Here is a 26,194-nt window from a genome sequence, read left to right as displayed (position 1 = left end):
TATGTCATTTGTATTTATGCCCTGCCCTTCAATGACACTTAGAGGGGTTCATAATCAATTAGTGATAAAAACGATTGACACAAGCTCTCCCTGATCCATGTGATTCATCATCATCATCAGACACAGGGACAAGTGAGCTAGGCGCTCACTACTCACATAGGGTGAATATGACACTAGTTCAAATTCTGGCAAATTAAGCTCGCAGTATATTCTTCCAGGATAGATAAATAGAGGACTATTATGTTAACAATAGTAACAGTTATTTACTGCGCATAGAAATGGATATATATATATATAGTGCAGGTCTGGATGCAGTTAAATTCTTTTAGGACCAGTGATCTAGTGAGTTTTACCAGCATAACAAAGCCATCATCAGTTTAATGGACTGGTGTTTGAATAATAATTTTTTCATTTTTGGCAAGGATTTGCTCAGGCAGCTCAGAGGTGTGGCGATGGGAGCCTGTTTCTCCCCCAGTTACGCGTGCTTGCACGTGGGCTGGTGGGAGGAACAGTTCTTGAAGAAAGAGCATAAAAAATTCTTTCACAATAACATCAAATGCTTCCTTAGATATATTGACGACATCTTTATGGTGTGGAATGGGAGTAAAGAAGAAGCGCTAGATTTCATTAAAAAAATCAATGTAAACAATCTCAATCTCCATTTCACATCCCAAATAGATGAATCCAGTATAGAATTCCTGGATGTCAAATTATACCTTAAGAACAATAAAGTAGAAACTACTTTATTTAGGAAGCCAACAGCTAGGAATGTAACGCTCCATGCTTCTAGCTCGCATCCAAAGCATTTGATTACGAGCATCCCTTATGGGGAGCTTTTATGCCTGAAAAGAATTTGCAGTGTAGACAGAAACTTTGATGCATGTGCGACAGAATTGTTGCAGAGACTCAGGGTTCGTGGCTATACTGACAAGATGCTTACATTAGCCATGTCTAAAGCTGCTACAAGATCTAGGGAAAGTCTATTGCCTAAAGCGTTGGAAGACAACGCTGAGTCCCACGAGCCTTCTTCTATTGAAGCAGATTCTCCAGATAATCAATGCCCAAGGTTAATAACCGCCTATAGTGAAAATGAACGTAAGATCAGGTCCATAGTGAACAAAAACTGGGCAATTGTACTAACAGATCCAGTTCTGAGGATGAGTTTACCATTGACTCCAACTATGACATTCAGCAGAGCAAGAAACATGGGTTCTATTCTGGAACAATCAAGTCCAGAAATTAGAACAAGTTCCATCTGGTTGAAACCCACTTCTGATTTCCACAAATGTTCTTCTTGCAGAGCATGTAAATTTGGTGTAAATAAGAGAGAGTATCATACACCTTTCTGCTCTACTGCGAATAAAATAGCGGGAAGTTTCAACTGCAAAACGGAATTTGCAGTGTAGGTCCTCACGTGCTCCTGTGGCTTGAATTATATCGGAAGTACTAAGCTACAGGTTCACGTGAGGATACTGCAGCATTTGCGTGCCATTTTACATAGTGACCCCGCTTATCCAGTGGCTCGTCACTTTAAACAGGTGCATGAGAACAACATAAACTGTTTGCAGTACTACGTGGTTGCTTCAGTGCCTAAACAACGCAGAGGAAGCAACAGGGAATTGTTGTTAAGACGACTGGAAACTAAATCCATCTTCGACTTTGATAGCAAATGCCCTAACGATTAAATAATTCTGAGGACATGTACACTTTCCTCTGATAGTCCATCTACGAAAGAGTTCAGTACATTTATCAGATGAATTTATTGTTGTAAAATTGGTTTTGGATCTGATCTCAATGAGCTTTAATCATTTCACTAGGCCTGGTATTGCTATTGTTTATACGTAAGTGTCACACTTTAGATGCATTTGTTGCAAACTGCAATACAATTTCTCGTCAGACAAATGTATAGTAATCATGCTAGTTTGATCCTTTTTTACTATAAAGAAAACAAAAACACTTTTTTGCACTATGTTCAAGTATGAATAAATAGTTTTTAAAGAATTTTTTAAACATTTATACAATATGAACTCTATACTGTTTAATTGATTTTTGCATATTTTCATATTGGTTCATACTTTGGCATTTTAAAATATTCTCTAAATATGAGATCTTATTAGCACTATTTTGCACACACTTTCACTGCTGCTATGCATTGCTTTGCACATCCTGAGATATACCCGAAAATTATGTTTCTTGCAACCAAGCTGAAAAATGTATTCTACCTGAATATTGTAAACGGATTTAACCGGATATAATTCCTGCCGCAATTTCATTGGAAATTGTATTTTAAAGGTTGGGGTCATTCATGACTCTGTTGGTATTCACACAATTCTATTTTAGATGATTTGGAGTATAATTACCAAACAAAAATTAATGCATTATGCAGGATTAATTGTTCAAATCATCGTAGGTAGAAATGGTTTATTTTCTAACATTCGTAATGTCTACATTGTATATAATAATTATATTGTATGGCTGGTAATTTTGTAAATATAATGAAATTATGAAAGCAACATATGAATGAAAGTATAAACATCGTAAGTCTGTTTTCCAGCTTGATTATAGCTGATTAGATCATGTGATATGGGCGGGATGTCAAGCAGCATTTAAAAATGGTAAAAATTCAGTCAGTCTTTATGTGATCAAGGGCTCTTGAGCCCGAAACGCGTCATCTGCCGTATGCTGTACTGGATGTAAAAGGTTAAATAAATCAACTTGCCTATGAAAGTGGTCCGTTTCTTCTTCTTCGCCGCCACGCTGTGGTGGAAGTAGCTGGAGTTGTTGTTCGCGATAAATATATATATATATATATATATATATATATATATATATATATATATATATATATATATATATATATATATATATATATATATATTTTTTTTTTAATTTTTTTTCTACTGGCTGTTGCCAGTAGGTAGGAACCTAGCTTCCATAGGAACAGCATCTTTTTAATTTGCCAATAACTTTGGTGTCGTTTGATGAATCCTTTCAAACTTTTCTAAACTCGTTCAACACTCACATCAGCTGCTTACTTGAAAATTTCTGGGTACTTCGTCAAGCGGGAGCTGAGAAAAAGGCAGGCGTACCAAACTGCTTTCCCCCTAGGTTTTATTTCCATAGGAAACTTTAGTGATGTAATTTGAGATGTTATGAGTGATGACATCAGAGATGTCACTGACCACGTCATGAGTGATGTAATATGTGAGGTCATAAGCAGTGCATTGCAGGGATGTAAGTTGTTCTTAGCTCAGAAACTATAACTTTCATTGGTTTTGTACGAGTGAAATCGGAGCCTAACTATAACCTCCCAGTAACCTTTGGTTCTTTTCTAGACAAAGCAAGTTATTATTCAAAAGAAGCTTCATAGGAAGAATGTAAAATCATTTATATAGGTTGGGAGCTCTAATGCCATATCTTGCACATATCATTCTTCAGTGAAGCATGAAGACATTTGTTTTACATGAAGACAGACAACACAAAATGTGGCAGGAGTTGAGAGGTACACTTCAGGGTAGGATCTTTCAAGAAAGAGAGCTCTTTCAGTTATATCGAAGTGAAGAGATGACCCAATAAAATATATGAAGCAATTCAATTATAAAGTAAAGATTTTTTTTTTACTTCTTCGTTATCTAGCACACCTACCTAACGAAAATATTTCCCACAGTAGAACTCCATAAGACCATACATCACTTTTTGTGGTATATATTTTGTCAAATATGGATTCTGGAGCCATCCATTTGAGTGGAAGCCGTGCCTGTAAATATGTGGAAACAAAAACATGTTAAAACATCTGATTACAACTCATTCAAAGATGTCTTTTTATCATTCATTCACACATATTGTGCTCTGCATCCTTTGGACATTGATAGAGGTCAAATGAGACACCACACAAAAGGCAACATCTAGAAGGATTAAATCTCGAAAGCAAATGAGATCTCTCCAAATTGTTATGTTTGTTGTTTGACACAGATTGAGAAAAAGGTGTGGGCAGCTAACTTGGAATGGGCACTGTGGCATACAGGGATTTCATGAACCCCCCCCCCCCCCCCCCCCCCCAACCCAAACTGATGTTCCTGTAATACTACTTCACATACTCATAAATGTCTTTGTGAACTGGTCCATAGTTTGGAATGTAGGTCAGTATGAAAAATGCTTTTCATGTGTGTCAAAAGAGAGACTATTAAAAAAAGAAGCCACCAAAACATGAGCTCAGGGTTAGTTTAAAGAGTAAAGTATGGGGTCAATTCACAAAATATGTAAAGCGGTAATACAAGAGTACTACTTCCCGTCCGTCTAAGATTTTGTGAATTGTCCCTTTTGCTTTTATGACAGATAAAAGTGTGAAAATGCTTACATCTCCTTTTCTCACGTAATCTGGATCCTTATAAATATCTCTCGCAAGGCCAAAGTCGCAGATCTTTACCGCATTGTTCTCAGATAAAAGGATGTTCCTGGCTGCCAAGTCTCGATGAATGCACTATAATAAAAAAGTCACACAATTAGAAATCATTTCCTCTATCCTACCCACCAATTTCCTGAATCCCTTTCAATGGCATTTTTCTTTTTTCATTTGTTAGGGATTCGTTTTGTGCCTTTAAAGGAAAAGTGCCATAATGTCCAGGAAGCCCTTGTTGTGAACATTAAATCTTCACATAAAGAAAACTACCAGCACTTAAGAGATGACTGTGTTTCTTTGCACATCTAAATATAGTCACACCAGTGGGAACTCCCTGAATGTGAACTGTTGTTCCACATGTTCCACCAGCACGCTGATCTATGTTAATTCAGCCATTTTATTTGTATACTGACATGTTTATTTGACATGGAGAAGTGTGGCTCACTGGTTAGAGCGGCAGACTCTGAAGCAGAATTCAGGCCCGGGTCCAGGGTTCAAGTCCCAACGCAGCAGGGTCTCTTGGGCTCAATGTCCGCAGACTCGATAATTCTCGCCTCGGTGCCTATTCTAATCATGGGTCCCATGCTGCAACTTTGGGCAATAGCTTGCTTAATCTCCACAATGGCCCCTACAACACTGGGATGCCTGGCGTCACCTTGGGGGTGCCCCTGGAGGGGCATCTCACAGGGAGAGCCAGGAAGGGTTCCACAGCGTTATACGGCGCCGGGACGCCCCGTTGGGGCAGCTGTGCGGTTTACAAAATACACTACATTTACATTTACATTTTTTTATTTAGATGGTGGTGCACAATTTGGAGCTAACATACTGTGCAGTGGAAATACTTTTATCCCATGGTATGACCCTAAGATTTATGGGTCGATTTAGACATATGCAATTTGTGGTAGGTATTTGAGTGTTTTGGCACCCAATATAGAGAGGGGGTGCTAAATGCACTAATCCATGGCTCTTAACGACCTTGTTAGCTTTTTGTGCAAACAACTGGACAATAACATTGATAACAACATTGCAATACATTTTTTTCCAGATGTATTTGAATCTGGGGTCGAAATTACGCATTTTCATTGTTTGCGCTGGGCGCACCTTTTAAAAGGTGCATCTGGGGCAAACAATGAAAATACGCCCTGTAACGATGAAAGCCCTGCCCCAGGGCAGTAGCGAACCCGCGCTGCCTTGGGGGGGAGGGCATTCATGTGCAAAACAAGGAGCGGCTGCTTGCAGCTGCTCTGTGATTTCACAGTGCAGGCGACAACTCGCCTGCACTTTGTAAGGGAATTAGAGATCCCCTGAAGGCGGGTGCAGTCAGTGACTGCACCTGCCTGCAAGGGGAAGCCTGGGGGGTCCATAGGACCTGCTTTTCTCCCTCCAGTGGGCTGCTCTCAGGGGGTGTACTCACAGTGCCCAATCTAGAAGGTGGTGAACTGTGAGTACTACCCCGAGAGTTTCTTTGCATCTGAACCCGCGTCTGTAATATGGCACAGGCGCAGAGGCAAATCAATACTCTCATTTGCATAGGGCACGCCCATGTGAAAATGAGGGAACGCCCCCTGAAGGTAGTGCTGGCGCTTTAAGTGCGCATGCGCTATCGGTATTACTGAAGGGGACTTACTGTAATACGGCTCCAGAAAGCCATCCACAGTGATTACATGTTTTACCACATTACTCTTATTGGGTCTTTTAGATCCTTAAGGTAAAATAAAGTGCAAAAACACCCCAATGCCTACAACATTTGCACCAGGTTTCTAGTGTGTTTTTATGTCCAATATTTAATGCTGATAAATAGTTAGCTATAAAGTGTGTAAACAAGTTTGGTGCCCATTTTTTATATTTCAGGCTGCCAATTAATACCATTTATAAGTTGCTGGTGTGTGACTCAGTTAAAAAAATAGCTATCACAATTTGTACTAAATTAATAAGTGCGCCGGTGTTTAAACTGGGGCAAATTTCATTTACATCTTTCACACTACCACTGGGGCCTAATTGCCCTCTGAATCCACAGTTGTGCTATTATGTGAAGTACTGCTGAGACAGCTCTTCCTTAGGACTAATACAGCACTATAATCGAGGGGCTGGGTGTACACATCAAAATGCGAAATGTGTAGCAAATGCTATGATGCTACAGTCTTGCATTTAAACCTCAATTATGAAAGGACATTTGGGCATGTGTAGGGGCTGGAATAACAGTGCCCCCTTCAAAGTCATATATGGTAGCCTTTAATCTCTGTATAAATGCCAATGTTTTTTTTTCTTATTACATTCCAGTTGTAATGTCTCTAGTCCTCTCTAGTAATGAGACGATGTAGCTGCTCAACTGTAATAAGTAATTGCAATTCAATTCTGATGTTACAATGACATGGTAAAAGGCAGGTCATGGAGCATAAGTGCATACAGTTTTTAAATAAGGACATTAGGAACTTTCTTTTCCTTCCTCTGATATCTTTTTCTAAAAGAAAAAGTGATCAGCAGAAATTAGATATTTATAGCAACATGTTTATTTTTCAGGTCTTCACGGAAAAGATAGAATCACTGCATGTTTCTACACAATTTGTGCCACAGAATTTATTGCCCTGACTTACATTAAACTGATTTGAAAATCTTTTTGCAAAAATTGCTAACTGCTTTTTGTGTGATTGATTTCTCAGGAGAGATTCTGCTTTTGGACCAAGGATGGCAGCCAGGGAAACCGGTGCTGCACCACCTGAAGTTATCACTATTTTTTATACACAAGTCGCCCACCTCCAATAACCAGATGCTTATTGGTCATAAATCAAACATTAAACAAATAAATATATAAAATAGAATCTTTTTGAAAGTAATGTACAGTGATACAGGTATTGAGAGAACCTTCGTTTTTATGTTGAAATTGTATTTTTTTATATTTGTGTGTCTTATATGTTTGCAATCCTGGGAAAGCCTCTTTGTTGGGGCAAAACACGTTGACTGAGTTTGTGCGCTTTGAAGAAGAATAAAATCAAAGAATGGAAACACACCGAAAGGACCTATAAGTCTTATTTTTTCATAGTTTGTGTAGAACTCTTACTTTCTGAGGATAACATATTCATTTTTGCCTCTCATTTACTCTTTGATATTCTGCTATTATTCTTATCTCCACTGAACATGAAAGCACAAGACACTAAGGGCTTGATTTAAAGTTTGGCGTATGGATTATCCCATCACAAATGTGACTGGTATCATGTTTGACGTATTACAAGTGCATTGGACACATATGCACTTGTAATACAGCGCATGTGATATCTGTCTCGTTTGTGATAGAGCAACCCATCCACTGAACTCTAAATCAGGTCCCAAGTATTTAAGCAGTTTAACAGAAAGTTAATGGTGTAACCATTTATTATATGGAATAAAGTACTCTCTGTCCTACATTAAAAGGATATTGTAAGTCACCTCAGAGTTCCATGGCCTTAGAGAGGAGCATGGTCTTAGAAAGCAGTATATCCTTCTGCCTTGTTCCTCTATATGGTAATGGAAATCCTCAGGGACTTGCAACATGCTTATAATCTACAGCAGGGGTACTTTATTCCTTATATTGCTGCAAAGGGAAGTACTGCAAAACCATGGATTGCTTGGTAAGCTGAAACATTTTCAGAAGTTCATCCTTCCTTTTCAATGGGCACAGTACCTATTGGTAGTGAGTTCTCGAAGGTAAATGTACCCATACAACCCATCTGCTCCTGTCAAAGCTCTTCTCAGGGGCAGTTTTCTGCAAAGTAGAGTGGCATGGCAGTGTGCATGTGTATGTTTTTATGACGACAAATGGGTAGTGAGCAGGTGACAGGGGACAGGCTGTACAAGGTATGTGATGTTCACTGGTCTTTGAAATGAATATGCATAAGCTGGGCAGGCACCAAACGATAACTTTCCAGGCTCCTCAATGGAAAGCAAGGTGGGGACATTGCAGTGTTGCCAGAGACAGCAGGTTTCTGAAGGGATAAAGAGAATGGCCAAGCATACAACAGGATGGAGCATTGCTCTATGGAAAACTCAACAATAAAGTAATTGTGCTCGCCAGCTTCCATGGCAAGGCAAGAGCTGACGCAAATGGGGGTAGGTCGAGTTATTTGCTCTAGGTCCACTCCAGGCTACCACTGTTTGGCTTGATTTTGTGATATATTCTCGATGAGACAGGTAACCTTAGCTGTCAATTAGGTGTCAACAAAAAACCAATATAAGGCCTGAGCACACAAAAGCATCGCACACGTCTGTGGCCAGGTGAAGTGACATCTATTTTTATATTGTGGTCCGTCTGTGCTGGGGCAAAACACAGATCTCTGCAGTCCATGCAGTGCAGGGAGGGGCAACACTACAGGGGGCCCTCAACCTTTAAAGGGATCCCTGTTATGCCCACTGCCAATGAATATCTGTGAGATAGGGGAGGTTCCTGGGCCTCTTATCACGTTCTCCAGGGGGGCAATCACTTTGTGTTACACCCCATGATCTGTGTGACTATTCTCATGAATTTCCCCAGTTGGAAGCCATCAACACTACCCTGCAGGGGACAATACAATTATTATTTGTAGAGTGCACTACATACCAGTGAGGGTCTCAAGGCGCTTAGGGGAGGAGGGTGCCGCTACTGCTCGAAGAGCCAGGTCTTGAGGAGTCTTCTGAAAGGGAGAAGATCTTGGGTCTGCTGAAGGTGGGTAGGGAGGGTGTTCCAGGTCTTGGCGGCGAGGAAGGAGAAGGATCTGCCTCCGGAGGTCATTCGTTTGATGAGGGGGACCGTGGCGAGGGCGAGGCTGGCGGGGCGGAGCTAGTGGGTGGGGGTGTAGAAGCTGAGTCTGTTGTTAAGGTAGGCTGGTCCGGTGTTGTGGAGTGCTTTGTGTGCGTGGGTGAGGAGCTCAACACTCAACAAAATACTTAAATCACAATGATTTCTGCAATTCTTTGTTTGGTTGAAAGTGTCCATTTTGCAAGCTTCTGCACCTTGCATCTGTGCTCCTCCACCTGAAGAGAAGGAAGACACCGCTCATCTCATAATGCTTGGTTAAGGTCCACCTCCGTGATATTTCCCTATTAACTCATGCGCTTTGGTTGGTAAGTTGCCAAATATTGCATCTGCGACCCAAGACACAACAAATCACATTGTTGTTACTATGATGAGTAATACATCCCTCCCATTTGTAACACTTTCATTTCTGCTGAACTGGAACAAAAAGGAACTACTATAAAACCCCACCACACTAGTGTAATAAACAGCAGGAACATCTGAGACTTGTAATGCAAACTGACCATTCCGGCGGCTACTTGGGGCTTGATGATGCTCTGGGATGTGCGATCGAGACATCAAGAGTGTAACTTGAGGTGGATATATTTTTGTTCCAAATATGTTCATTTTAGTCACAAACAGACCTCATTTGGTAGACACCCAATGAAATAAAAGACTGTGACTGCCTTCCACCTACCTTCCACCCAACACTCCCATCTTGTGCTGGTATTTCTTTCACAATTGAGAACAGTAGAGTATGATATCTCATGGATATATGAACACCTTATTCCATTTGGGGATCTCTACCTTTAAAGACCATTACCACCGACATAAACTGCCCTAGTTCTTATGAAACAAGGATCAACATTCACATTCTGATTGGGCATGAGATCACTACTTCCTCCTCCTTCAACAGGACAGCAGTGGATGTCAGATCTCCTTGAGGAAGGCATCTGTTCTATTGTTAAACGTCCCCTATTAGCTACAGCAGCTTCAATTCCACACAGTGGGGGCTCTGTATCCACTTTCCTATTATTTACCAACTTAGCAGTCTTAACAAGGTGCCACTATAAACAAACATTGGTAAATCCAAGAGGTCTCAGCTCTAAAAGCAGAGCTACTGGCTTCTCTAAAGCTTTTGTTTCATTGGCCTTCAAATGAAAAACCCATTCCAAGAGGACTGCAAATGTGTACGCTTGTGTCATGATGCACCAGGGTCCATTTTGTTATTTTAAATTTATTATTCTAACATGACAGGTAGTCCTTTTAGAGTGGTGAATCAAAAGGAAAGAAAAAAAGTGCGCAGGAGCACTCTGCAGCTGCTGGGCTCTTGCAAATAGAATTAATCAACTAAAGCCTCACCTAATTGGAGACGCATCCACATATATGACCAGAAACCGGGGTGTGATATCTTATTATCAATATAAATCCCCTGGATTTGTCAAATAACACTAGTCCTATGGTCAAGTTGCAAAATTGTTCACTGTAAAAACACACAGGTCCACATTCACTACAACCAGGAAAAGGTGTAGAAAATAGAGACAGTGCCTCACGGTAGTCACACCCGAGGGGGTTCCCGGCTAGCAATTACCGGTATACCCACTTCTCATCACTGGTCACTCTCTCTATGTGAAAAGACAGAAATGCACAAAAACGTATAGTCGTGCACACGTGAGAATAGTGGTGAAAAGAAACCAGTGACAAACATATAAACACTGATATGAAATATTGTGTACATAAACAAACCCCTAACCAGACAAACTAATAAAACAGGGCAGGGTTTTGCTGGCAATTCGTTTTTATTCGGTTGCTGCAAAACCTGCCATTTAAAAATGGTTATTTATATACCATAATTATTTTATCCTCAAGCCGACATGTTTCATCGCTCCAACTTTCAGCGATTTCATCAGGGCATTCGAGGGGTTATCTATCCTCAGTCTTCTCAATAGAATCTGGACCTTAAGGGTGCCAAATCTGCACGTACCGGCACCCCTCTGTTAGACACCGTGTCACGTGATCACGTGTCCAGTTATGGCTATAAGTTGTCTCAGCCACTGCTGCCGAGTCCCTCCGGCGCTTCCAACGGTCCTCTTGCAAATAGAAACAATTATAAAAATGTTTAAAAAGTAAAGGAGGACGAGGAGCACAAGGGCTTGGAGACGGGGAATTGAAACAGAGCTCAAGAGGAAAAAGGGGATAAGGGAACAACCAAGGCAACCAAGGGAGAGACCAAGGAAATACACCCACACCCGTTGAGAAGAAGATGATAAAGAAAACAAGCACTGGCAAAGCCACTAGTTGAGGCTTTTAATTTTTCTATGTAGGAACCTCAATGGAGTAGGGGGGGATGTATAGGGAGTGCTACATGTTGACAGTAGTAAACGATGCATATCATGTGTTGTACTTTTTCGCTATCTACAATGCAAGCAAACAAGGGAGAGACCAAGGAAATACGTGCACATCCGTTGAGAAAAAGATAAAGAAAACAAGCATTGGCAAAGCCACTAGTTGAGTCTTTTTATTTTTCTATGTAGGCTTGTGCATAATAACCTCAATGGATAGGGAGTGCTACATGTTGACAGTAGTAAAGGATGCATATTATATGTTGTACTTTTTTGCTATCTACAATGCAATACACATGAAAAGGAGAAGCTACACAGGAAAATTAAATCCATAGTCTCAGAACATTTTTGATCCTTACGAGCGGTCGCTAGTCTTCCAAATTTGGCAGTCCTCTCGGTGAAGCGTCCATGCTAATGGCTCCCAACCAATTTAGCACAAAATCCTATATGATTTTTGTAAAGCAGAACTACATATATATGACCTCTTAAAAGGCACGCGTCAGAGCATCACCTCATTAAGACATCCTTTTGGTCTTGGAACAACCTTCCTATGTCTTCATAAATGTCCTTTTTAGCACAGTCTATGCAGACATCGCCAGCCCTCATATGGTACTAAACTGCACTTAACATTAGTAAACTCTGCGAAATAGATATGTCTAAAGAAGTAAAAATAACAACAAAAGATAACTGCAAATACGAAGCCAAGTTCGATAGAAATCTCAGAATACAGTTGTTATATCGTGCTGCCTGCTGGTGCAAGGCTGCAGTACACACAGAAGGTCAATCAATGCAAAAATGGCACAGAGACATCTGTCACTCACGTTTCCATGTGCCGGCACTAGCACTGGGGGCGAAAATATATTTGGGAGCCCACCAGTCAACTCCTTCCCCATGGATTCCCTTACTACCACTCTCCAACAGTACCCTTCCACTCTGCATATCACGTGCATTTTATTAGTTTTATAGCACTGCTCATATCACACACACACACACACCCGCGCGCGCACACACACACACACACACACACACACACACACACACACACACTCACACACTCACACACACACACACACACCCCCACACACACACACACACACACACACACAGAAACAATGAATCATACAAGTGTGTAAATCCTTCGATAGGAAATGTCACATAAGACAATGAGGACTACAAGTGTAAGAATCACATGCAATCCATACTATTGGGCAGTATATTGTAAGAGTGTTTGGTTTGGAGAAGCACAAACCCTGGATTGAAAAATTGCCACAATTGGTTGGGATTGGCTTTACTAACTAGACAGTATTTCTGCTCAAACAAACTCTTTTAGCAACATTAGGATGATGAAAGACTAGGGAAAACATTAAGTTCTAAGCTATACCGTGCACTCTTCTTTGTTAACAGGTTAGTAAGGGTAGAGCTGAAGTTCAACGTGAAATCACAGGCCTGACCAGATGAAGAAAGCAAAGGCAGGAGTTTCCCCGCGTACTGTATGACTTTAATAAAGTGGTCTTCTCTTTGTAGAGCCTGAGACATAGCTCTAGGACATAGACAGAAAATGTAATGTGAATGAATTTAGATAGTGCTTACTACACCTGACGAGGTATTAAGGCAATTTACGCCGGGCAGGCAGCACAGCACTTCAGAACCCAAGGTCCATGGTTAATCCAGTGGGTGTACATTACTGTTAGTTGTTCAGGTTAGTATTGTGCTCTCAAGGAGACAATTCCATACATTCACCCCAATTTCTTTGTGGTAGAATAAATGAATGGGCGTTGGGTGTGATCATTAGTGAGTGTTATAGGCGTTCTTGTAGATGGTTGGCAGGATTAATAGTTGGAAATGAAGTGCTGATTTCCACTCCTCAGAGCACCACTGCTGAGGCATTTGCTAAAAACTACCATTAACAATAGCAACGCCAACCCCTTCCTTGATGCTTTGCACAACCCTTGACCCAGAGCAAGCTCTAAAAAGGCATACAATGGCAGCAGCACAGTGACACTTCAGCTCCTTCCTGTGTCATTGTGTCAGGAGCTGCTGGGCCGTTGGGGCTGTACCTGGCATTTACTTCCAGGAGGTGGGAAGGATGCATTCGGACAGTAGCACCAGTCCCGGCATGGGGAACATCAGTGACTGAGATGGAATCAGAGGTGTTAATCAGCAGCCATCTTGAAACATAAACCGAAATTGAACACGCTATTAAAAACATCAATATTATTTAAAAGTATATTACTTACCTCAAAAAAACATGTTCTTGCATCACAATATTTATGTAACACAATATTTTATTTCTGATATTTCTGTCTCCTGATATTTACAACTCAATATTTTGTCCAAATCCCTCGGTTGCACAGTCTGATAATACTGTCAATGGGTAGAAAGCCCTCTTTCTCTGGTGTCTCAAGGGCTTATTTATATGAGGGCTGTGTCACATTTGCACCCCGCAATTGTATATGCATTACACAAACCTCTAAGTCAGATTTCTGAAGCAACCCAAAACCACTTTGCGTGGCTCTGAGTGGCTTCTAAAATCTGGAGTAACGCAACGCAGCTCAAAACACTGCGTTGTTTTACTCTGCCCTGGGAAGGCATTCCATGGGCGGTGCGTGGGTATTCCGACGCAACCCACACGGATTTTTACACATTCCCAGATTTACAAGAACTTTCAGACCTGGGAATGTACGCCAAAATCGTACACCCTCGCAGGGGAGGTGTAACGAGGAGAAATATCTCTCCTTGTTTCTTCCTCTTTCCATTTGCGCTGCAGAAGGCAGCACGCATAGAAAGAGGAATATGCCTCCCTGGATTATTTTTGTGCAGGAAGATACCCCTTCCTGCTCAAAAACAATCCTGCATGCAACACAGGCACCCTCGAACCATGGTACAAGGGTGAGTGCGTTGGTGCTAGGCTGCCAAAAGGGCGCTGGCGCAAGGGAAAGGTCAGAAACGCTCCATATTGACTTAAACACAGCGCATTGCTGCTCTTTCCCTGTTATGCAGTGCAGCACAGTAAGGGGACTTGCTGCGCTGCACTGCGTCACAAGATCACAATTGAACCTCTCAGTGTCTGCATAGCTGTTTTACCGAAATAATCAGTGTCCCCAGAAAAACCAAACACTCCATGATTGCAATTGATTAAACGTGATGTTTCCTACATGCAAAAAAACCAATATATAGTTTCAAGAGGGACTATGTGACTTAACATGGACCAGTCCTACAGTCCTACAGGCATTTCAGATGCAACATATGTATGACAACTCTTATGCTTCTCCATCAGTTCGCTCAGCCAATGCAGGACACGCCTTGACATCCATACGTTTTGGATTTGCAGCCAGCGCACCATATATGGCTAAAATAATGTAATAGGACATTTTGGGAGTGCCTTATCATATCTCACTCATTTGCATGCTGTAAAAGCGAGGAGCTGACCTGTTGAAATTGAGCTCACAAAGCAACAAGAATGATCAAAATGAAAATTGTATTTGGCCGGCCTCCTCACAAGAGGCCGGTAATTCTGGATTTACCAGCTCCTGAGTGTTTCACTCCTACATTTCACCTTCTCAGAGCAAATAAAATGTCTGGGCGAAGACAGGGCAGCAAAGGAGCAGTAACATGTTGGAATTGGTGTGAAAACAGTGATTCAACACGTTATGGGACATTTCTCAGTGGCTTTTAATAGTGTGTTATCCTGCAGCCCACAGATGTATCGGCACTTCCTGTGCGTGAATACCAATAAGGTACTCTATCTTCCCTTTTAACAGGACCCATGGTGAAGAAATAGGTTGTTGCTTCACCTTTGCAATATTTGACCATACTATGATTCAGTTTCATGGCAGGAGTCCTCTTTGCTTTGGAACCTGTAAGACATGCTACTCACCTTCCTTGAAGCCAGGAATTCCATGCCTCTGGCCACCTGAAAACTGTAGGAAATTAGATCTTCCATCGAAATAGGTTGCTTGTAAAAGTCTTCTGCATCTGAAATTAATGACAATCACAATGAGTCCAATCTCTCCTCAGACCACTGTGTGTTCTACAGCATTTTCTGAACTCTCGCTTTATGGAACTAGTGTCAAGGGTAACAATACAAGGTAGGCTGGTTTTGAGAATGGCCCTGAATACCTGACATTTACCTCACCTCCTGGGGCGTCTCGCTCAGTTTCCTTCCGTAAGAGTGGAGGCTTCTGTGAGGGCTTTATAGCTATCAGCACAAAGTCAGTCAGATGTCTGATTCCAACAAGCGACAGTCCAGGAGAGGGGTGCTGTCAATCAACCGATAGAAGAATACACTGCTGTATGGACTGCATGATGATGGTGAACTGTGGGGCCACCGACGGACGTGTAAGAGGAGATGGTAGGGCTGCACTTCATTGCACCACCACTGTATGGACCATCTTCGGCACCAAAAGTCTAAGTTTATTACTCTCAGTAGTCACAAAGGTGTAAACTTAGACCAAAAGTTTAAGCTGAAGACTTTCAGTATTCACAAATGTAAGTTACGGGTAGTACCTTTACGTCCACAAGTGTGGAGATTTCACTCCGCATTCGGAGAGTACACTCCGGGTGAGGAGATTCCGTCTTGAGCGCGGATGTGAAGATAGTACTCATAAGTTACCTTTGTGAATGACGAAAGTTGTAGACTTAGACTTTTAGTCTAAGTTTACCTTTCTGAATAGCGAATGTCGTAAACGTACACTTTTAGTCTAAGGTTACCTTTGTGAATAGCGAATGTCGTAAACTTAGACTTTTGGTCTAAGGTTACCTTTGTGAATAGCGAAAGTCGTAAACTTAGACTTTTGGTCTAAGGTTACCTTTGTGAATAGCGTATGTCGTAAACTTACACTTTTGGTCTAAGGTTAACTTTGTGAATCGAGCCCTACATGTCTCAACATCCCTGGGCTAGATACCCTCCACACACCGGAGCGAGAAAGGAACTGGTTTGGGAAATAAGCCATCCCCGATCATAGGTGCATGCAATAGTGAGATTCTAGTGAAATCTGGTGAGGCTATAAACGCTTTTACATGATTGACGCAGGTATACCATATAAGGAAAGCTTATTAGTACAAGCAGAAATTTGCATAAAAGGGCTTCCAGCCTAGACTGGATGTAGATGTGTGCTCTTTTCAATTTGTGAACTGCATAGCCATCCTGTTCCCACTTCCCACGTATTTATTCTGGAGCGTTATTTCTTCAAAGTAAATCGGCCTACTCAGAATGACGGTGGGAGTAAATGTATTTATCTTTAGACAACTAAATTCTCACTATTGGAAACGGAAATGTATGGAACAGAATAGAACTGGCGAGTACCAGTATTCATCAAAGGATTAATAAGGACTTTTTAATCTGAAACTGACCTCAGTGTCTGTATGACCATAGTAATAGAGCATTACCATTGACATTTTCTTTGCTCAAATACTTATGGGGTTTTATTTTGACCAAATGGAACCTCTCTCTGCTAAACCTATGTCAGCAGAATGACGCTTTGGTAATCTGCTATTGGCTGTTTTTGCAAATCTTTTAGAAATGTTTGTATTTAATGATGTTGATGAAACCTAAAATCATTCTATTCTTTTTTTGCTCAACTTATGCCTTTATGACTAAATTATGATAGTTATTACTAACAAGGAATGTCTGAGGGTCAAGAAAGGAGGTTCAGTCGTGTACAACGTTCAAGGCACAACTAAAATATGACCAAAATGGTGAAAATAAAGTGTATTGATGTGTGTCAGGAGCACTACATCTCTAGGGTGAGGAAAAAGTACCCATCAGTTCCCGCTCGGTACCACCCTTTGTCTTCATGTGGGTTCTTCTTGAACCCAGGAGAAAGGGCTGCCTGTCACTAGATGTTACTGTTACAGACAATCAACCATTATTAGATGTACATGTAAATGGATGATACCAAGAATAGTGTCCAAAAGGGTAACTGATTTGCAGTGCAAGAGTGAAAAGTGAATGGGTGAGGTATATAAAATTGGATAGAAGTGAGTAGAAAGAAAAATTTAATAGTATCTCTCAATACGTACCTTTGGGGCGTGTGTCTGTTTGCTGGTCGTTAATCTTGCCCTTAGACCCCCATTTAAACTGTTGTTTTCTGTGTAAATTTTGATAGTACCTGTTCTACAAAAGCTTAGAATTACAGGCTCCTTAAAAGTTCCATAGTAATCCCCATATGGGCGTAATCATGATTGCAAGTTTTGTTGGATAACCTGCAATATAATAAATACTATGGGTCATGCACAACCCTAACAAGATTTGATTTTTATCTTGTGTGTTGGAGTGTATAAAATAATGTTTACAGCACCCACCACAAATACAGTGTTATCAGTTTGGTCCTACAAATCAGGGTATTCAACAAAACCGATACACTGCATACAGTAAGCATGAAAAAAAGGCAGTAGGTCTGGATTACAGTATGAGTAGTGACTAAAATTAGAACAAAAAATCATTGCTTGTTGTAAACAATGCATCTTTGAAATACAGAATGTTATATGTAATTATTCAGTCTACTTCTGAGATGTAAAATATTCTCCCCATGCAATGAAATGCAAGCACTTCACAGGAGGTGGAATAATATACCAAACAGCCAAGCATGAGGTGAGAGAGAATACCCTCCAGAGGAGAACCAAAGCCCACTCGGTGTATATTTCAAGAATTTGTAATAAAATATTTTACGGCCCATCTGAGATTTGCACCCCAAATAAGTCCCCACTCTATAAGGAAGCTTGGCACATAATGTGGGTAGCGGTGTGCGTCTTTTTAAAAATCATATAACAATAGGGTTGGCTTACTGAAATACAATAGTTATATAGGTCTTAATGCATAAGGCCCTTTGGTCTTTTTTTAGGTTTAAATCTTTTTATTGAAAGAAGCACATATAAAACAACACATACATTACATATGCTATGTGGTCCGACATTAGAATGGGACGTTTGAAAGGCAAGTAGAGCCCAAATAAGGACGGGCATAGCATTCAAGAACCAACCCGACCAAAAAAGGCATAAATATACAGAAAGTGCTGCGAAAAACTCCCCAAAAGGAAACCCTGTCCCCACCCCCCCACCCCCAACTCCCCGTTCCTCCCCCCTCGCCCCTCAGTCCAGTGCTCGAATCCACCCCCAGTTGCCCCCCCCCTCTATCCCGTGAGGGACTCTCCATTCGCAACCTCCTTAGGAGTCTGCCTCTTTGGGCCCCGTGAGCAGCAACAGCCGGAGGTATCTCGGGCAGGTGAGTTCCCTAAATTCGGTGACCAACAGTGAGCGAAATGGTTGCCAGAGGTCATCATATTTATCTACATCGCCGGCTAAGGTAAGTGACAGCTTTTCCATTCCTAATACATACCACATCCTATGTAACCAGCCGGTAATTGAGGGAACCGTAGTAGTGCGCCAGTGTGTAAGGATGTTCTGTACTGCGGAACCTAGGGAAATGGCCATCTGGCGCCCCCTGCACGAGCGTAAGGGATATGTCAGTGGATTAGGGAGCCCCAGCAAGGTATAGACAGGGAATCGGGGTAGTTCTGTTTGGAAATGGGTGTCTATGTCATCTATTACCTGCGTCCAGTATGAATGGAGAAGAGGACAGTCCCACAAGAGGTGTAGCAGGGTGCCCGTGTTACCACATCCCCGCCAGCAATTTTTGTCTTTACTGCGGTCCATCTCATGTATTCGTTCTGGGGTGTAATACCAATATGTGGATATTTTAGTTAGTGTCTCCGTGAGCTCAGTGTGGTACGCAGAGTGGCACGCTCTATAAGATATCTGGTCCCATTCCTTATGGCTAAGAGTCCTGCCTAGTTCACGTTCCCAACGTTCCCTGCCTGGGTTATAGAGATGTGTTGGTGGGGTTTGTAATAATTTGTAGAGGTCGGATATTAATTTGGTGTCAGAGGTGCGGGATAGAAGCCACCTTTCATACGGCTGGAATTTCCTATCTGCTGTCTCCCTCACTTGTGGCTGGAGTGCCCAGTGTCGGACTTGCATGTAGCGCATCCGTTCCATCTCAGGAAAATTATATTCCTGTTTAAAGAGTGGGAAGGGAGGTACTCCATCTGGGCCATAGATGTGGTATAGGAAACGGCACCCCGCCGGTCGCCAGTGCGTGAAGGCTCCCTTATCTAAGCCTGGTGTGAAGTCGGGATTATCGACCAATGGCGTAAGGGGAGAGGGGAAAGTGGTAAGTTTGTGAATGGCGTTGGTGGCGTCCCAGACCTTCAAGGGGACCCGTGTGACAAACGAGGCGTAAACGTTAGTGGGCCGGTGGGCCTTTCGAAGAAAGGGGATTTCTTGTAGTGGGCGCCCTGCCACTGCCTGGTCTTGAAAGAGCCAGTGCTTCTCCGACTCCCACCTACTCCATTCCACCAAGTAGCGCAACTGCGCCGCCTGACAGTATTTGCGCAAGCCCCCTGATTCTGGGGCCAACATGGCCAGTGCCTTTTTTATTCTCGGCTTCCGGCCTTGCCAAATAAAGTGGGCGAGGTCCGCTTGTTTTTGCCGGATCCATCCTGCAGGCGGCTGCAGCGGTAATGCCCTGAAGAGGTAGAGGATTTGGGGCAAGACGGTCATTTTGACCGCTGTGATCCTGCCCAACCAAGAAAGGGGGAAGTGTTTCCAGTGGCCTAACTCCTCATGTATCCTCCCTTGGAGTGCCGTATAGTTGGCCGCTGTCATGGTTGTGAGTGTGGGTGCCAGCTGGATCCCCAGATACAGCACTGTGCCGGATGTCCATCTGATGGGGAAGAGATTCTGTAGGTAGGCTTTTGTGGAGGGGGACAGGGACAGGTCCAGAGCTATTGACTTGTCCGCGTTCATTTTGAACCCAGCCACACCAGCAAAGGTATTCAACTCCGCTATGCAAGCCGGCAGGGCCGCCCGCGGATTGTCTAGCGAACTCAGGACATTGTCCGCATAGAGACTGATGGTGTGTGTGAAGCCGCCAAATGCTATCCCTGTTGCCGCATGGTTTTGGCGAATTCTTTGAGCGAATGGCTCCACATATAGGGCAAATAATAGGGGTGATAGAGGGCACCCCCTGCCTCGTGCCTCTCTCGATATCAAAACTCTCCGAGCTATAGCCATTCACTCGCACCACTGCCGTGGGGAATTTGTAACAATTAAAAATGAGAGTGCGGAACTTCTCCCCAATTCCGACCTTCGCCATGACTCGTTCTAGGTAAGGCCAGTGAACCCAGTCGAACGCCTTTTCGGCGTCCACCGCTAGCATCATTCTTTCCCCTGGCAATCGGGAGGCTTTTTCTATGAGGTGGACGACCCGTTTGGTGTTATCCACCGTCTGCCGTTCCGGGATGAAGCCCGCTTGGTCTGGGTCTATGAGGCCCGGTAGGTGGGGGGCCAACCGGCCCGCCAGGATTCCCGTGTATAATTTAAGGTCCACGTTTAGTTACGATATCGTCTGTAGGAGCCGCATTTAGCCCTATTTTTCCCTGGCTTGGGAATGACTGTAAGGGGCGCATGCAGGAGGTCAGGTGGAATTGCGCCGGGTTCAGAAAAGGTGTTGAAAAGGCGGGTGAGGATCGGTACTAGCGTAGTGTAAAACGTTTTGTAAAAGATGGCTGTAAAGCCATCTGGACCCGGAGCTTTCCCCAGCTTGAGTTTAGCAATGGCGGAAATCACTTCTTCAATGCGGATATCCCTTTCCAGATATTCCGATTGGGAGGGTGCTAGAGAGGGGAGTGTGACTGAGTCCAAGTATTCGGACGTTGCCAAATCGGCCAACGGGCTGCTTGTATAAAGGGTAGTGTAAAAGTTGCAGAAAGTTTCAGCGATCTGGGCGTCTTCTGTGACTGTGGATCCATCGGGCGGGAGAGTTCTTTGACCTTCTGTTGTTGGCGCGCCACTCGGAGTCTATTCGCCAGTAGGCGGCCACATCTATCCCCTCCGGTGTAACAGGCATGTCGCAGCCTCAGGGCTGCGAACTCCGCACGGTCCATATCCAGAGCTGCTAGAAGTTGTCGTGCAACTTTGAGTTGCTTCCAAATTCTGGGTGCCTCAGTTCGTTGATGCATTTGCTCAAGTTCATGGACGCGCTGCGTGAGCTCATCACACTTGCGTTGCCTGTCTCTATTCTCTGCGGAGGAAAGAGCCAAAAATTCCCACCGGATTACCGCCTTCATGGCCGCCCATTGCGTCGCCCGGGTCATGTCAGAGACTAGCGTTGTGGGACAGGTAGTCTTGGATAGTGCCCTGAATGTGTTTCACCACATCTTTCCTATGTAGTAACGTGTAGTAACGTGTCTCTAAGACGCCACACCCTGGGAGGGTATGATGCCGGTGGTAGAGTGAGTGTGGTAGTGACTGGTGCATGGTCCGAGAGTGAGATTACCCCTATCTCAGTCGAGGTGGACAAAGTGCAAACTGGGCTGAAGACTAAGAGGTGGTCCAGCCTGGCGTAGGTTTATTGTGCATTGGAATCGCCCGCCCGATGCCCGAACTGTGGCTGAGCTGGGCCTCCGCTGTCCAGAACGTTGGTGGCGCACCCCGCCGGGTCGCCGTGCTAGGCCCAAAGCCGGGGCCTCAATTGCAGCTCCACCCGGCCAGCGCTCCACACACCGCCTCCGGGTGCGGCGCTCACCTCGGCCCCCGCTCAGTGTTGCCGATGCTCTTCCCCGCTCCTGTCTGCGTGGTTGGTGTCAGCAGGCGGCACGGGGAGGCTGTGTTGCCAGAGGCTAGGCCGGCCGTGATCACCAGGTTGGCCCGGCCGCCATTTTCCTCTCTACCTCGCAGCTGGGCTCCGTGCGGAAAGCGGCGGCTCCGGAAGGTCTCAGAGCGGGAGCCCGGTCCCGCTGGAATGGCAGCAGGATACCCCGGCACAGTAGATAAAGCTTAGGGTAATTGGGGGGTTCAGGAAGCTATTTAAGGGGCGCTAAGCGGGTCCAGGACGAGGAGCCACTCGATCAGACGTCTTCTCAGTCCGCCATCTTGGCCACGCCCCCTTTGGTCTTTTTTTTTAATTAACTGTACAGTAAGGGCAACCCTCAACTCTTTGAGTTTATATGTCATTCTCTCACCCCATTCATGTGTTTTGTCCCTCTACAGTTCAACCTGAGCACTATCATCTCTTGCTAGCGGCAAGTCCCCGACTACTAAGGAGGAGTGGTCCAGTACCACACGGTGTTCTAGGAAAAATGTGGGACAGTGATGATGAAAAAGGAATGGTGGGCGGGGCTCGTTTTTGAATGGTTTCTTATGTAGAAGAAATACAGGTGATGCAGGAGCTTTTGAGATATTTTAAACCCCACTCTTAAAACATTGAGCACTGTCTGCCATCAGACAGCCCAACGGATGGACCTCGGTGGGCAAACCACACCCCCAGATACGTCAGCGGGGAAAAGCAACAAGGGCAAGTAATTGGTGGTTGTTCACTATATAAATAGCCACGTGAGATAACATGATCTCTGTACGTAAACATGAAATGCTGTTAATATCAACCAGCCTTTGGAAAGGTGCCTAGTTCCTGTTTCTGCAGGAAACCACCGAAATATCTAAATATATTTTCTTCCAAACATCAACACTTATCGCTTAAAGGCCTTCTAAAAGACTTTGATATTTCAGTGTAACTCCGACACATGAAAGACTAGAACAAAGATGCTCCTCCTGAGACCTACACCATAAAAGATAAAGTTAACATAACACAACAACAAAACAACACACAATAAAGATGATCCCAAGGCTCTATTTTAGAACTGGCTGATGTCAAACTAAGAATATCATCATCTCTGGCCAGTTGGCGTGCTCTCTCAGTTATCTTTCTACAAATCTTTCCAACTCTGAATGTGACCTTTCTGCAGTCTTCCTGTGGATGTTTATCAGTGTAATAATTAGAAGGAAAGCCTTCCCGGGATGCACACAGCGCCTGGAAACATATCTCAGTCTAGTGTAGAAACAGGAAGGAATTAATACCTACCCTCCTCTTCCTCCTCGACATCACTCAGACTTTTATCTTCTTCGTAGCCTGAGCTTGTGGAGCTCTCGCTGCTGGTCACGCTGGGCAGTCGGGGCTTCTCACTCTCGGCTCGGCTGTGGTCTCTTGTCCCTCTCATTGGTCCTAGTTGTGATGCTGAGCCCTGCAATTGAATCATAAAGAGTCTGAAGGAGTTTGATGTCAGCTCTTTGAATAAGCCACCATCTTCTGATTCTGGCAGTAAACTTGGTGAGGGTCTCTTAATTATGTGGCTACAGCTGTGATTTGCACTGACATTTTAAGAATTTGTGGGGCCCTGGGCAATATATATTTTGAGGCCTCCTGTTTGGAACAACTTAAAATGTATTAGCTCTTTTCGGCTCATTCACACCCTTGTGATACCGAACAATATTGAATTATACGTTAATAGAGACACGAAACACGGCTGAAATACCAAGCTGCCAGTCACAAGCAAAACAGAACCTAATCAATCAATCAAGTAATATTTATAAAGCGTGGCTTATCACCCGAGAGGGTATACAGGTGCAGTGCTGCTGGTATTAGTCGAAGAGCCAGGTCTTGAGTAACTTCCTTAAGTGAGTCAACGCGGGTGAAGTACGGAGATGTAAAGGAAGGGTGTTCCAGGACTTGGCGGTGAGGTGAGAGAAGGAGAGTTCTCCATTGCAGAAGCGGCAAATGAGTGGTAAGTGTGCAAGGGTGAGATGAGCCAGGTTGAGGTTAATAGGAGGGCAGCAGTTCATGTAGGCGGGTCGTTGGTCATGGAGGGCTTTGTAGGCCTGGGTCAGAAGCTTGAATTTGAATGTCTTCTGAATGGGAAGCCAGGGGAGGTCTTTCAGATGCCTGGTGATGTGGGTCCTCTTGGGCAGATGGAGGATCAGTCTGGCTGCTGCGTTCCGGATCGTCTGGAGTCTTGTCATGCGTTCGGTGATAGTGCCTGCTTAGAGTGCATTGCCATAATCCAGCCGGCTGGTTATGAGGGCCAGCTTCACTGTTTTCCTGGTGCTGATGGGACCCACTTGAAGACTTTGCGGAGCATGCAGAGAGTGTGTAAGCAGGCTGAGGAGATGCAGTTGACCTGATGTTTCATGGAGAGTTCACAGTCCAAGATGATGCCGAGGTGTGGGCACGGTCTTTCAGAGGGGGGTGGCTCCAAGTTCTGATGGCAAACATGAGTCATTCCAGAGGGAGGTATGTCTGCCAAAGATCAGACTACTGTTTTGTCTGTTTTGAGCTTCATGCAGTTGTTCTATATCCAGGCTGAGACGTTCCTCATACAGTAGGAGAAGTTGGTCTTTGTTGAGGTGGTATCCGCTGAGAGCGAGAGATGAGCTGGGTGTCGTCGGCATAGAAGATGATGTTAATGTCGTGGGTTCTGATGATGTCTGCGAGTGGTGTCATGTTGATGTTGAAGAGGGTTGGACTGACGGATGAGCTTTGAGGGATGCTGCAGACGGTGTGCTTGGGTTGTGAGGTGAAGGGAGGGATACAGATTCTCAGAGTGCACCCCGTGAGAAAGGATGCCATTCATCTGAGCATGGTGCCTGTGATTCTGATCTGGCGTAGTAGATTGATGAGTATGTGGTGGGAGACGGTGTCGAAGGCTGCGGAGAGATCAAGCAGGATCATGGTGGCTGATTCTCCTCTGTCTAGGAGGGTGTATATTTCATCTGTTGCGGCAATAAGGGCTGTCTTGGTGCTGTGATTGGCTCTGAAACCTGATTGGGAGGAGTCCAGCTGGTTGTTTCTCGATCAGGTGTTTGGTGAGTTGGAGAAAAGAAGGCTTAAACAAGCAATGATTAAGCTGTTTCCTTTTATTTTTGGGCCTAATTATTTTTACTTGCAACAACCACATTTTATGTGGAATTCAGTGTCTAACCAGCTTGTTACTCCCTTGCTAAAGGTGACTTGTTAGTTACTGGACTACTGCATAATATCCCAATAATATCCCAATAATAAACATACAAATAGCAATTGATAGTGTAGCTTTAGTTGTCAATATTTGTAATAAAAAGTAGCCCCTTTACTACTGGCATTTTTGCTGCACAAATGAAAATCAAAGCAGTGCTCTGGGGATTTTTGTCATTAACGTGGTGAATAATCTAATACTTTTCTTCTAATTTCTCCTCCCCTTCCCCTTCCTTGTCCGTCTTCGCCCCTTTTTAAGCTTTACATGTCTTGGGCTAGACTATTACCTGTGACCCTATTAAAGAAGAGAAATCAGATTGAGCAGGATACAGGAGATGGACAGAAACATAAAGAGAATATGATAGTGAGAGACATGAATTAAAAGAAGAGATTAGATAGACAGATGATATAGAAATATTTGTGAGCTATGGAAAGAAGTAAAGTAATTAGAGAAAGGTGAGGTAGCCAGCAGGAAAGATGGACTGAGGTAGATAAAATGAGGTTTTAGAGCACAGTAGACAGAGTAAATGAAAATAGAGGCAGAGGAGTACAGTACTCAAAGGGATAAGGCAGAAAAAGAGGTATTGTTGAAAAAGAGGTGAATTGGAGAGAGGTAACGTCAGCGAGAGGTAGAGGGAGACAGTGAAATTTGAGAAAAAACAAAGATGCATGGTAGAAGAGGTATAAAAAAAATCATGTATTGATAGTAGTGGAGAAGCAAGAAAGGTAGAGAGATGGGTGAAGGTTGGAATGAGCAATGTGGTGCAGAGTGAAAAGAGTAAGGTGGAAGACGTGAAATAGAGATAGAGATATGGTTTATGCAGAGGTAGGGAGCTGTGAAAGGAAAAATGATGAGGTAGAGAGAACTA

General features: G+C 43.5%; 1 protein-coding gene across 1 annotated transcript in view; it reads right to left on the bottom strand.

Annotated features, from left to right (window-relative positions):
• Positions 1-26,194, bottom strand: part of FLT1 (fms related receptor tyrosine kinase 1) — a 451,054-nt gene that overhangs the window by 87,972 nt on the left and 336,888 nt on the right. The window contains exons 21-24 of the mRNA XM_086935163.1: positions 23,403-23,562; positions 15,363-15,460; positions 4,358-4,480; positions 3,646-3,757 (exon numbers count right to left, since the gene is read on the bottom strand). Of these exons, the coding sequence (XP_086791289.1) occupies positions 3,646-3,757; positions 4,358-4,480; positions 15,363-15,460; positions 23,403-23,562 (493 nt within the window). The remainder of the gene's footprint in view (positions 1-3,645; positions 3,758-4,357; positions 4,481-15,362; positions 15,461-23,402; positions 23,563-26,194) is intronic.

Source organism: Lissotriton vulgaris, chromosome 8 (assembly GCF_964263255.1).
Source record: "Lissotriton vulgaris chromosome 8, aLisVul1.2, whole genome shotgun sequence".
Taxonomy (NCBI): Eukaryota; Metazoa; Chordata; class Amphibia; order Caudata; family Salamandridae; genus Lissotriton; species Lissotriton vulgaris.
This window is presented reverse-complemented; position numbering and strand designations above follow the sequence as displayed.